Source organism: Chrysochloris asiatica, unplaced genomic scaffold (assembly GCF_000296735.1).
Source record: "Chrysochloris asiatica unplaced genomic scaffold, ChrAsi1.0 scaffold00083, whole genome shotgun sequence".
NCBI lineage: Eukaryota > Metazoa > Chordata > Mammalia > Afrosoricida > Chrysochloridae > Chrysochloris > Chrysochloris asiatica.
In genome coordinates, this window is record NW_006408601.1 from 1383111 (window position 1) to 1397057 (window position 13947).

At 42.7% G+C, this 13947-nt stretch overlaps 1 protein-coding gene across 2 annotated transcripts in view; it reads left to right on the plus strand.

The window, feature by feature from the left end:
• The first annotated feature begins 1269 nt into the window (after positions 1-1269).
• Positions 1270-13947, plus strand: part of TEAD1 (TEA domain family member 1 (SV40 transcriptional enhancer factor)) — a 226911-nt gene continuing 214233 nt past the window's right edge. Inside the window, exon 1 of one of the 2 annotated variants that reach the window (XM_006865766.1) lies at positions 1270-1532. In XM_006865766.1, the coding sequence (XP_006865828.1) occupies positions 1376-1532 (157 nt within the window). In that variant the 5' untranslated portion in view covers positions 1270-1375. The remainder of the gene's footprint in view (positions 1533-13947) is intronic. The other variant, XM_006865767.1, reaches the window with a different exon arrangement.

The window sequence follows — 13947 nt, forward strand, 5'->3', positions numbered from 1 at the left end:
CCTTTTCAGTGAATCCCCAGGAGCATTTTGTCTTTCCTTTTTTGGGAAACCTTTGAATTCATGATCAGTGCCTTTTCAACAAAGGAATATTGATATGTTGGTGTGCTGGACAGCAGGGAGTACTGGGTTAGATCATTTTCACATTGGTGTTATGTCAGTTTGACATTTGTTTTTTGAAAGCTTATCACTTTATGACCTTAGGTTACATGCATAATTTAAAGGGAATAAATATTTGAGAAAGATTTCTTTGCATTCTGTGATCTTTAGGGATACAGAAAAACTAAATGAGAGATTCTTCCTCAAGTGTCATGTGATGAGGAATGCAGAGTAGGTTCTGAAATGAAGTACCCCATGCAAGCATAGAACTTTTCCTCACACATTTTAGGCACTCATGAGAGAGGTTCCTGGGAATGCAGGAAATAGGGACAAGTTGGTCCCTGCTTCAAGGCTGTAGTCTAGAAGTTGCGGCTGGAAAAGAGACCAGGCTGTACAGGGAAAAGCCCAGGAGATAAATATGATAGGATAGTAGGTACAGGCCAGCTCATGCTTGCAGTATATGTAGAGTGAGTATTTGTGATGGCAAAGTCATCTGCCTGTTCTCCCCTTTCCCCTCATTCTGCCACCATCTTGCATCTTGGAGGTTTAAATACTGGGAGGGTTTGACATTTCAGAGTTAGGATGCCAGTTACCACACTGAGGAGGACATCTTCTGTTTTACTTTATTTGTTCGTAAATAACTTGTTTTAGTACTTGCATTGGATTCCCATTGAGCCAAGTACACCTGCTAGATAGTAAAACCGGTTTCTTTTGAGTCTGTTCTGACTCATGGAGGTAGAATTGTGCTCCACGGTGTTTTCAGTGGCTGATATTTTGGGAGTAGAACCCCAGATCTTTCTTCCAAGGTATCTCTGGGTGAACTTGAACTGCCGATCTGTTCGGTTTAAAGCCAAGCACTGTTTGCATGCTTAGTAAATGGTTTTTGTATAATTCACTGCACATTTGCAACTCAGAGTGGGTACTGCTCTTGGATGAAAATTACCTCTCATCTGGGAAAATTATCATGACTTCTGCCTGCCGTTGCATTTCTTTATGAGTGCTTACCAAGGCTACATGGAAAACGAAAGCCACATACAGCTCAAAATTCCATTTTCTCTGCCGAGAATGATTCCTCTAGCAAAGTAGATGAGTGAATAATTTGTGTGAGAGTTAGCAAGAGCAGTATGTTTGTGGATACCATGTTGTTGTTAATCATACTGTCTTGTGATTTTTCTTTTAGGTTTATTTTCTTGAAAAGGATCCAAGCTTTGGCTTGGAAAACCCAACCGCCAAAATTGAGCCCAGCAGCTGGAGCGGCAGCGAGAGCCCTGCCGAGAACATGGAAAGGATGAGTGACTCTGCAGATAAGCCAATTGACAATGATGCTGAAGGGGTCTGGAGCCCCGACATTGAGCAGAGCTTTCAGGAGGCCCTGGCTATCTATCCGCCTTGTGGGAGGAGGAAAATCATCTTATCAGACGAAGGCAAAATGTATGGTAAGTTGGCCTGGAATGCTTGTTTCACAGGCTTTGAAGAAGGGGTAGGTTGTATAGCTGGCCTTCTGCTGTGATCCGTTCACTGTACTGACTTGACTGATCTTTGTCTGGAGAATTTTATTTTGTCACGCAGACACTTAAATATCAACTAAAGAGGAGAATAAGTAAAGAACCATTGGGAAATCATTCTCTGGGATTTCTTCTTCTGCTAACCTGCTCAGTAATGTTATGTCAAAAGCACTCAGTGCAGTGACATATGCTGATACTGAATGGTGGGGACTAGTTCCTCAGATGTATACCTCGTTTAGAGGAAATACTGCTGCTTAGTTCCAGGTAACTGGTGCCATACAGGAATGGAAACCTCGTGTCACTGTATCTCTTGAACTCTCCCTCTCTGCCCCATCCCCTGAAATGGCAATCTAAATGTTGATATGAAATGTTTAATTTTTCCCCCATAGCCCCTGTATAGGCCAGATAGAACATGTACATGGGCTTGATTGAACCCTTGAACCACCAGTTTGCTGCTTTGCTGCCAGTTTGCAGGTGAAGGGCCTCACTGGCCATTAGCCCCATTACGGGTACTTTTGCTGTTCTCCAAGAGGGCACCCTGCAGTGTGTTCTCAAGGAAACCCCAGGAGTGCCAAGGAGCATGAGGCTGGTGGACCACATGGCTTGGAATGCTAAAGACAGCATTGAATTCCCAGCACTTGTGGAGCTTGTGTGCTGGACTTGGGCAGACCCCACGCCTCCCCTAAATACTTCTAGCTAGAGACCTGTACTATTTGACTGCTTACCTTTTGGGAGACAGATGGCAGGTGGTTGCTTGTCCATTCTGCTTGTCTGATTGGGCCCGTTGGGCTGAGAGTTTACATCGTATCTGAGTCTAAAGAGATGCAAACAAATCACTTAAACCTAAAGAAAACCGGCTCAGCAACCTGCTTGAGAGTGTTAACTTATCATGGGAGTGATTTATTTCTATATAATCTGAAAGCTTTCCCATAATAAGGTGTTGTGCCTTTAATACTGCACTTCCTCTCGCAGGAGTTGTAGGAGGCTGCAGCTCAAACCTAGTGCACACAGCTAAGGAGAAAGCAGATGGTGGTGCAGCTGCCACCAGCTGTGCCCCCGCTCCCCCTCCCCTTGTCCAACGTGGGTGATGTAATGGAAACAAGGGAAATTTTGCTTTCTGCAGCACTGGTGCCTCTCAGCCTGTCTGTGTCATGCACACAGGGAAGAGATCAAGAATCCAGACCTTCAGCATTTGTTGTGAGCTTATGCATGGTTCTTTTGTAGCCACAGAAGTGTCTTTCCTAGCTGGTGAAATAGATTTGGGGTGAAACATCTCCTCTACTGTAGGCAGAAAGTTTCATTCAGGGCCTTGGTTTTCCAGGTTGTTTCTTTGCTCATTCCCAGAGCCCTTGAGCTCACTCTCCTTGCCTGATTATTTTCTTTCAGGGTCTTGTTTTCATACCTGAAAAGGTAACTTCCCTTCTTTTTAAAGGCAGAGAAAAGAACTTTTATCTTGGCAATTTCTTTGAAGATGATTTTAAGATATGTACATAATGAAGAATGGCTTTGGGATACTCTATTTTGTACATTTAAATTTCAGTTTTTCTTTTTGTTTTCCACTGGGATTTTACTTTTTAGATAACAGCCATGGATAACAGCCATGGTCACTTTAACCTTTTTGCATGTAACTCAGTCACAAAACATACTTTTCCAATGAACATAATTGGAGTCGTAGTGTGGCACTGTAGGACTTAAGTATTGGACTGCTAACTGCAAGGTTGGCGGTTCAAACCTACCAGCTGCTCCAGGGAAACCCTATGCAGGGTTGCTGTGCTTCAGAAGCAGCTCGACTGTACTTAAGAAACAAACGAAAGTGAAGATAATAAATGTGTCCTAACTCTGGCTGGTAATTGGGTTGCAGAGACAGAAGACCAAGAATAGGAACAATGGACTTTGGAAGCTTTTGATTTTAGTTGTCTGCCAGTCATAACATTCCTACCCTTGGTCTGGAGTCTGAGTATTCTCCTCAATAAATCAAGAGGAGCAAGTTGCTGATGTCCTTAGAGACCTGTATATTTCATGATACTATATTTTTGTGTATCATTTGACAAATATGTGCCTGTTGTATGAGCATGTCTTTAATTCCCAGTGACACTCATATTCCGAATGCTCCCTGTGTGCTCTTGTTCCTGATGTATGGACTTCTTTCTCTTAAATCAGCACCGTACCTACTGACTGTTGCTGGTGACCAACCAGACTGAAAACAAGGCAGCCCTTTTGAGCAAGCAACATTGGGAATTACAGCTCATTTGGGGGAATGGTAGTTCTGTTCACTGTTGGTTTGGTCATGTTGAGTAGACAGCCCAGGGCGCAGGATTGTGTATCCTAGTGGGGGGTACAGGAGATGGCATTTGCTGCAGAAATTCCGCAGCCACCCTCACCTCCTGGAGAAAACATCCCACTCAGCCCCCTCTCATTAGCCAAGCCAGGAAAGCTGTGCTTCTCTGGCAACTTTGGAAGGGAAGCATGAGGTCTAGCAGGACTGGACCCTATCAGAGGAACTGCTCTGCGTCCTGTGATCTGCCCATGACTTGTATTGTGATTTTGAGGCTGAGAGGTTGATTTGGGAGTCTTCACAGTGGGACCCCAGCCACTTGAGGAAAATCATGAGAGGAGTGTGGACCCAGAATTACTGTTCTTTGGCTTCTGGCTGCTCTTCATCTAACCACAGTTGAATAAGGACATAAACCACACCAGGCTTTGGTGATTTCTTAAGGTCCTAAGAGGACACTTTGTCTCTAGGGGTTTTAAAAATGAAAGCATTTTGGATTCCGTGTAGTAAAATCAAAATAATACAAATGCCTTTTAGTGAAATACCAAATCTTTTTTGACTTGAGAGGGTTTTTCCAATATTTCTGAGCATTTGTAGAGTGCATCATGATGTTGCTAATCCTGAGCCATGAAGAAGCAAGGTCAAGTGCAGCGCTGATTTATCTGGGTAATGAGATTTCCTTCATGGTAGGCAATAGGGCAAATACTGTCTTATAGCAGGGAAAACTCTCTTTCTAATGAGGTATGGCCCATTAGAGGAGATAGCTTTATTCTCTCTGTCTGCAGAACTTGAGACTTGATATAGGTGGTCTCCATTTGGATAGATTGCCTCTGCCTCGGGCACCCATATGTGTAAGTGGTTGTTTTTATGGATGAGTAGAAATGAACCCTCCTTTGGACTGCTCCTAAGAGTGTGTAGTAGCCTAAATGAGTGAGCACTCTTCTCTGTGATCTTTCATTTCCTTTCTTAAGGTTTTTTTTTTTGTGTGTGTGTGTGGACCTAGAGGTTTCTCTTTCTCATGTAGATGGTGGAGAAGAGATGATAGGAAGTCAAGATGGAAGAGAGGTTCTTGATCAACAAACTTATCTGAAATTGGATTTCAGAGGAGCAGGAATTAAAATGAAACAAAACTAAGCATTCAGTCATGGAAACCCTTGAAGATGTTTCTGTAGCAACTGAAAACCCCAGTCTGGCAATGTGATCAAGTATCCTCCATGATCAAACCAAGGGGACAGGAACTACTGTTCATTGACTGCTTGCTATAGAGGCAGAGATGGGTCACAATTAAAAGTGTGGACCCTAGAACTGATGTGAATCGTGACTCTGTGCCTCAACTTCCTCAACTGTCAAATGGGGTTAAAATGGATTCAACTTCAAAGGATTATTCTAAGAATTTAAATGAACTGATTGTGATCTGGGATTTTAGCCATGTTTGAATCGCGTCTGCCACTCAGAAAGAATTATAGCATATAAATGTTTGATGACTTCAAACAAAGCCATATTCTCTGCCACATTCTGTGCTAAAGGTTTTATGTTTAAATTTCTTCTATTGCCACAACAGTCCTTCGAGATGAATACTATTTTCCCTGTATAGCTGTTTGAACTGCAAGGTTGGCGGTTCAAGCTCACCAGCTGCTCCTCGGAAACCCTATACAGGGTCGCTATGGGTTGGAACTGACTCGACGACACTTAACAACAACAATAAATGAAAAAGCAGAGGCTGAGAAGAGGGTAAAGTGGCTTTTTTGTTGTTAAGTGTCATTGAATTGGTTCCGACTCATAGTGACCCTTAATAGAGTTTCTGAGGAGCAGCTGGTAGGTTTGAACCTCAGACCTGTGTTTTGCAGTCCAGTGCTTATCATACAGTGCCATACCAGGAGCCCACAAAGTGGCACACACATGACCAATAAATATTATTGCTGGAAGGCTCCGAACTTAGATCTCTCATTCCAGAATTTAAGCTTTTTCTATTGTACTGGTACCCAGCCTTGATGTTGTTAATTTTCATCATTATTGTAATATCAATTTAATAAGTCAATATTGAGTGCTGGCTGTATTCCAGTACCCTGCTAGGAGCTCTCAGGGGCTCAGCAATGAACTAGACAGACTCAGTCCCTGCCCTCACGAGGCTATCACAGATTCAATTGTAGGAAATAGTGACCTGAAGTCGGGGCTGGGAGCCAATGTTCTCTGGAAAGTCTGAGGGTCCTTTGAAGATGGTCACCTTCCACTTAACCTTTGAAGCCTGTCCTTGGCCACCAATGCCCAGGACACTTGGCCTGTTGCTGGCAGGAGGAAGTTATCTCAAATAACGTAGTGGGGAGGATCCCAGATCACAAGGCTGGCCCGGATAGTGGCCAGGAAGATGTCTGGAAGACTTCAGTACCACAGTATCCTACGGGCTGTCTGGGCAGAGCAGTTTCTGAGAAATGACTTTCTCATTTGGGTGCAGATATGTTCCGGGTCCTTCCTCAATCCATTTCTGGGGAAGGATTCTTTCTTGCACGGTGGCCAGGGCTACCAGTCTACCCTAGGGAGCAGAGTTGTGAGCATGAGAGACTGTGTGGAGGCTTGTGGCTCTGAGTTGGTCCCTGCCAGCCAGGGGTGCCCAGGCCTTTGCTTAGTTTACAGGAGCACAAGACAGAAGTTGCTGTTTAGCAGAACTGAAAGGGATGTCAGAATGAGCGCATGCACACAAGCCTGAGGGTACATGGTTGGTTGGTTATGTGTCTTGGAGTTAGTTCCAACTCATAGCAACCCTGAATAGGGTTTCTGAGGCTGTAAATCTTTATGGGAGCAGAAAGCCTCATCTTTCTTTCACAGAACAGCTGGTAGCTTCGAACTGCTGACCTTGAGGCTAGCAGCCCAACTTGTAACAACTAACTCTACCAGAGCTCCTTGAGGATACACTAGTTAACCCATTCAGATAAAGAGACTAAAATCCGTGGTCCCCAAGATCAGATAGGCCCTTCCTGCTGATCGAGAGAACTGGCCAGGGAAAGGCAGGGTCATCCTGGAGAGAGCTAGGGATTCTCACCACATGTTAGATGAACGGGAAAGTAGCCCATATCTATGGCGGCCCCAAGAAATGGCTATAGAATCCCAGCACTTTAGGATGTCCAAGCCTCAGGATACCAATCTTTGGGGCCAAAGCCGAACTTTACTCTTCCTCCTTTTCCATCTAGGAGTTTCTGAATGGCATGGATGGTTAAGTACTAGGCTACTGCTAACTGAGAGATTGGGCTCTAACTCACTCAGAGTCTCCTTCTTAGACATCACAGTCATTGAAGATTCTGAGAAGTGCATTCCTATTCTGACACACATGAGGACACCATGAGTCGGGAGTGTTTGTCTGAACCACATGTGGCGCCGCTTTTGATTTTCTCTCACGACCTATCATTTCCCCGTGTGTGTTTCACTGTGAAGCTCACAGCTTTGCTTCAGGGACAGGCTGGAAGCTCCTGAAAGGCAGGGACACTCTGGCTGTCTACCTCAACATGCATCTCAGGGCCTCAGATGCAGCGTCAGCCATGTTTCTTAAACATACACATACGTAGGTTGTCAGTTAAAGCAAAGAAAGGTGGGTGACTCAGCCCCTGAGCCCAGAAAGCCTCTATTTCTAGAGGAAGTGACTAGAAAGGAAAAGGGAAAAAGAGAAAAGAAAACAACAAAAGGTCTTTGTAGATTTAATGGTCTTCTTCAGTTGCTCACAGTGGGTACATGGTAGCGCAAGGCTTAATTCTGGACTCCTTAGGACAGATGAGTAACGGGGGATTTTGAAATTATCTGGTTCCTGCAAGAATAGCAAAGCCAGCCTCATCAGTGTTATGATTTTGAAGTGTATTGTGTGGGGGGACATGCAGAGGTTTATGTACAAGGTGTTAGCTATTGTGTAACTGTGGCAAAAAATAACTAATTAGGATGGCTCAAGAATTGATCATAAGGTAGAAGGAAAAGAATGTTGAATTATTACTGGGTTGTGCTTTTCAACAGTTTTGTTGTGGTAGTGAATGAACCTTGGCATGCAGGAAGAGTGGATGGGGACAGTGGATATCAAATAATCGTAATTAAAATAGCAATATTTGTGTGCTAGCCTTTTCTCCCACCACTTGTCTGCCAGTGTTTCAGACTGCAATGGCTTGCATGTTGCTGTGATGCTGGAAGCTTTGCCATTGGTATTTCAAATACCAGCAGGCTCACACAGGGTGGGCAGGTTTCAGCAGAACTTTCAGACTTCAGAAAGATGACAAAGAATGGGCTGATGATGTGATTCTAGAATAGATAACAGCAGAATGTTGATGGATCATAGTGCCAGAAGATGACCCTCTCAGGTCGAAAGCCACCCAAAATGCTACTAGGGAAGAACTGCCTCCTCAAAGTAGACTTGACCTGAATGCCATGGATGGAGTAAAGCTTTTGGAACTGTTGTTTGCTGATGTGACATGACTCAATATAAGCAGAAAAAGGGAAAAGCATGTTCAGCATTTCTCAAACTGAAAAAGAACTGAAGAAAAAAAAAAATTCAAGCCTCAAGTTGCAGTGTTGAAGGATTCTATGGGTAAAATAGGGAGCTGGTGGTTCCATACAATAAGCACTGGACTGCGAACCTCAAGTCCATGGTTCAAGGCCACCAACTTCTCTGCAGGAGAAGACTGCTCCTGCAGAGATTTAAAAAGCCTCAGAAACCCTATATAAGGACCACTATGAGTTGAAACAGACTTGAAGACATTTCACAACAACCACCTCAGTGGGCAAAATATTGAATGATGCAGGAAGCATCCAAAGAAGATGGAGGAAATACAAAGAATTACTGTAGACCGAAAAGAATTGGTTGATGCTCAACAATTTCGAGAGGCAGCATATGATCAAGAACCAATAGTATTAAAGGAAGAACACTAATTTGCATGAAGGCATTGGTGAAAATGAAGGCTTCAGGGATTGGTGGGATACAAACTGAAATGTTTCAACAAACTAATGCAGCACTTACTCATGAATGCCAAGAAATTTGGAAGACAAATCTGGCCAACCAATTGGAAGAGATCTATTGTTTGTGCCCATTGCAAAGAAAAGTGACCCAGGGAATGTGAAAATCATTAAACAATATCATTAGTAAGTAAAATTTTGCTGAAGATAATTCAGAATGGTTGCAGGAATACATTGACAGCTGCCAGACATTCAAATTAGATTCAGAAGAGTGCATGGAACTAGGACATGGTGTTAGATGGATTTGGACTGAAAATAGAGAGTACCAGAAAGATGTTTCCGTGTTCTTTATTGACTATGCACAAGGTTTCGATGGTATGCATCATAACAAGCTGTGGATAACTTTGCTAAGAATGGGTATTCCAGAATGCTTAATTGTGCTCATGAGGAACCTGTACATAGACCAAGAGGCAGCCATTCAAACAGAACAAGAAGGTAGATATGAGTGGTTCAAAATCAGGAAAGGTATATATGTGCTAGAGTTGTATCTTTTCACCATACCTACTTAATTTGTATGCTGAACATAGAATGTGAAAAACTGGATTATATGAAGAAGAATGTGGCATCAGAATTGGAGGAAGACTCATTAACAACCTGAGATACGTAGATGACACAACCTTGCTTGCTGGAACTGAAGAAGACTTAAAATACTTGCTTATGAAGATCAAAGAATACTGCCTTCAGAATGGATTGCAACTTAATATAAGGAAAGCAAAAATCCTCACAACTGGGCCAATAAGCAGCATCCTGATAAATGGAGAAAAGATTGAGAATGTCAAGGATTTCATTTTGCTTGGATTTATAGTCAGTGCCCATATAAGTAGACGGCAGGAAGTCAAACAGTGTATTGCATCGGACAGATTATTTACAGAAAACCTCTTTAAAGTATTAAAGAACAAAGATGTCACGTTACAAATTAACGTGTGCTTGATCCAAGCCATGGTATTTTTAATAATCTCATATGCATGCGGAAGCTGAACAATGTATAAGGAAAACTGAAGCAGAATTGATACCTTCATATTATGGTATTGGTAACAAATGTTAACTGTATCATGGACTGCCAGCAGAACAAATAAATCTGTGTTGGAAGAAATGTGTTAGCCGGAAATGCTCCTTAGAAGCAAAGTTAGGGAGACTTTGCCTCACATGCTTTGGACGTGTTATAAGGAGGGACCACTCTCTGAGGAAGGATGTCATGCTTGGTAAAGTAGAGAGTCAGCCAAAAAGGGGAAGCCCCTCAATGAGATGGATTGATACAGTGGGTGCAACAATGGGCTCAAGCATCCACAATCGTCAGAATGGGAAAGCACTGGGCAGGAGTCCATTCTGTTGTACATAGCATTGCTATGAGTCAGAACTGACTTGACATCAGCTAACACAAACAGCATCAATACTTTTTCATTTCTTTAAAATATTTACTTTGTTTATCCTCACAATCCCCAATGATAATAGGTATGGCTGAGGAAATTGAGGGCCCATCAAGTGAAATGACTTACCACAAATCATACGAGTAGATGTGCTGTGAAGCTGATAATCTGAAACCAAATCTGTACAACTAACTACAGTATGATATGGGTGGCAGTATGTTTTGTACTGGAGGTATACACAGAGCAGTGGAAAGCATGATTAGTTAGGATTGGGGACTCTACATGTGTATTTTTGAGGGAAAATCAGAATTACCTGAATAAGCTTTCAACTTTGGCAAAAGACTACTTATGTTTTTTGTTTCTTTTTTCAAACATAATTTGGACTGTAGACCCTATAGAAAGTTGTGGATCCTGTCCCTAGAAAAATGCATATTTGTAAGTCCTCATGGTGCAGTAATTAAGCTGCTAGCTAAATGTAGGTCAGGGGTTTGAACCCACCAGCTACTCCAGTGCACTTAAGTCATGCTTGTTGTTAAGTGCTGTTGAATCGATTCCAACCCATAGCAACCTTGTATAGAGTTTCCAAGGAGCAGCTGGTAAGCTTGAACTACCAACCTTGCAGATCAAATGACTTTGCAGTCTGACGCATTAGCCCACAGTGCCATACCAGGACTCTAGAGCCTTGGGAACCTTTAGTATAGTTCTACCCTGCCCTGTAGGGTTGCTGTGAGTCAGAATGGACGCTACACCTGTGGGCTTTCTAGGGTTTTTGCATATAGTTTTAAGAGATCCCAGGAACTCAGGATCAGACCTGCTACTGTGGGGTGAGAGAAAAGGGCAGGGCATTCAGGCCTAGGGAGCAGTGAGAGTACAGGCTTGGGAAGGCTGAAAGACCCAGCCTGGTGGGTGTAGACTGTGTCTGGGGCTTGGTGCCAGCCTGGCAATGTGGACTGGCGCCATATTGTGGTGGGCCTAGCATGGTGCATCAAGGGGTCTAATGTTGGTTCTGAGGGAAGAGGAAGATGTTATTCGTGTTCAGTAGATGACATGATGCAGCCCGTGTTTCAGAGAGCACGTTGTGGAGGTGTGAAGACAAGTTAGGTGGCTATTGCAGTGTGAAACGAGACCTAGACTATAGTACTGGCAGAGTTGGTGGGAAGGAGAAGTAAGGGAAGGAGGCGTCAAAGATGATTTCAGGGTTCTGCTTCTGACTGATGGAGATGATGGAAGTGATGACGGGTGGAGATCGGATAAGTAGGTTTGCCGAGAGGAGAGGAATTTGGGGTTGTGTTTTGTCTTGTGTTTGTGTTGTACTGTGTGGCCATCTACATTCAAATGCCCTGTAGGGTATTGGATATTTGTGCAGGTTGAGGCTGTAAAGGTAGGTAGGGATTCACCCTCAGAGAACTCATCCCTAATGCTGTGAGAATGGATAAGACCACAAAGCCCCAAACTCATAATTTATCCAGGGCCTAACTGGCACTGATTTTAAATGGGATGTCTGTAACAGGGCAAGTAGAGAAAGAGAGCCCATTTAGAACCATATCTATGTCTCTTCTGCTTTCCTTATCCCTAACCCCTCATAGGACACTGGACAATGCTTAAGCTTTTGGTGGCTAACTGAAAGATTAACAGTTCAAACCCACCAGAGGATCTGTAGGAGAAACTACCTGGCACTTTTCCCCACAGCCTAGGAAACTGTGGGGGGCAGTTGTACTCTGTCCTGTAGGGTCACCAGGATTGGAATCAATAGGACACTACAACCCATGATAACATGCATTTGTCTTTCATTATTAAAATTGGTCATTTCAAAAATGTTAAATAAATTGCATCATACAGCATGTAACATTTCGAGATTGATGCTTTTCGCTCATCCAAATTCTCTGGAGATTCATCCACCTTATTGTGTGTATCAGTGGTTCAGTCCTTTTTTTTTTTTCTTTTAATTTTAAAGTTTTGTTGTGAATTATGTGATAGTTTACATGGGAGAACATTAGTTTTACATTCATCCTATTGTATATTGTTTCATTGCCATGGTTACAGTCCCCTCCATGCATCACTAACCAACCAAAGGGTATACCCCACAAGCCTGCCCCCTGGTCGTCAGCACACAGCCCCTCTCCCTCTCTGGGTCTAAAGTCCCCAGCTGCTCCATCTACCCACGTCATCGTTTCTGCCTCCATCTCAGGCATCACTGCTTCTCTGGGTAGGGTCCCACTCTCTGCTCTTCTCTCTTGATGGTCCCAGAGACCTCCGCTCATAGACTGCAAAGTTAATCACTCTCCTCCTTGCTACAAAACGTCTACCTTTGCATTTCCAACCCTCACAAGCAGTCCTGGTAACAATTATTCACTATTGTATCACAAGAGACCCATCTGCATTTCATTTCATCAGCCCCGCCTAGACAGATTGGATACTACTCAGTGGCGATTCTACCTTCTTTCACACCCTCTGCATCTAGGTTCCCTCTTGAAAACTTGTAAGCCAGTCACTTCTTGCCTTTGTAGCTCCTCTCCTCCCCCCCCCCATTGTGGGTAGTCAGTGTTCAAGTTGCCATTCCTGTCTATGTTCAGTCCTTTTTATTGCTGATAGGGTTTCATGCTTCTGTAGAAATTGACAACCTCAAAAAATGTATATAGGGTTGCTATGAGTTGGAACCTACTTGATGGTACTTAACAGCAACAACAGTTATTCATGTATGTATCATAGTTTGTTTAACCATTTACTTGTTGAAAGACTTCTGGGCTGATTCCAGTTTTTGGCAATTTCAAATAAGTCTGTTATGAACATTAGCTTACAATTTTTTATGTGATCATAAGTTATCATACATATACACACACAATCTCTGGGTCTTATGTTTCATTGTTCTTTCTTTTTAAATGCCTTACTGTTTTCCAGAGAGACTGTTTTATATTCTCTGCATCCTTGCCTGAAGTTGGCATTATCACTATTGCTTAATTTGGCCTTTATACAGGTGTGTAATTATAATGTACATAGTTTTCAGTTACATTTAAAAATTTTTTTAATGATGTAAAGCATCGTTTTGTGTGCTTTTTATTCATTTCGGGTATCCTATAAAGTAAGATGTCTTTTGCCTAATTTTTAAAGACTGTTGAATTTAGAGAAGTTTACATATATATATTCTAGATATTAGTTACTTATTGGTATGCGGTTTGCTCCTGTTTTCTCTCAGTCTGTAGCTTGTCTGCTTATCTTCTTTACATGGGCTTTCACAGAGCAAATGTTTTAAATTTTGATAAAGTCCAGTTTATTGATTTTTCCCTTTTATGGGCTGTGCTTTTGGTGTCAAGTCTAAGAACTCTTTGCTTAGCCCTGCAACGTAAAGATTGTCTCTTTATTTTCCCTCCCTTAAAAGTTTTATACTTCTACATTGAAGGCCTATGATGTCATTTACGTTAATTTTTTTTGTATAATGTAGATAATAGTACTTTTAGGGAAACCATTGCCATAGTTACATAATTTTTCATCAGAGGATCCATATTTTGACTGTTGTCAAGGCCACAGAGGAGTTTGGGACTCGAGACTCCCAAGTGTTGGTGAATGCTTGGTTGCATGAACACAGGCTGGGAATGGATCAGGGGAGGCTGCGAGGGCTGGAACGAATGCAGTGCCTGCTGAGCATTAGGGTGGTGGTGGCAGGATGGGAGCTGTGTTCATGCAGAGGAAGGACTACATCTGGGATCTTAGACAGATCGATATTTCA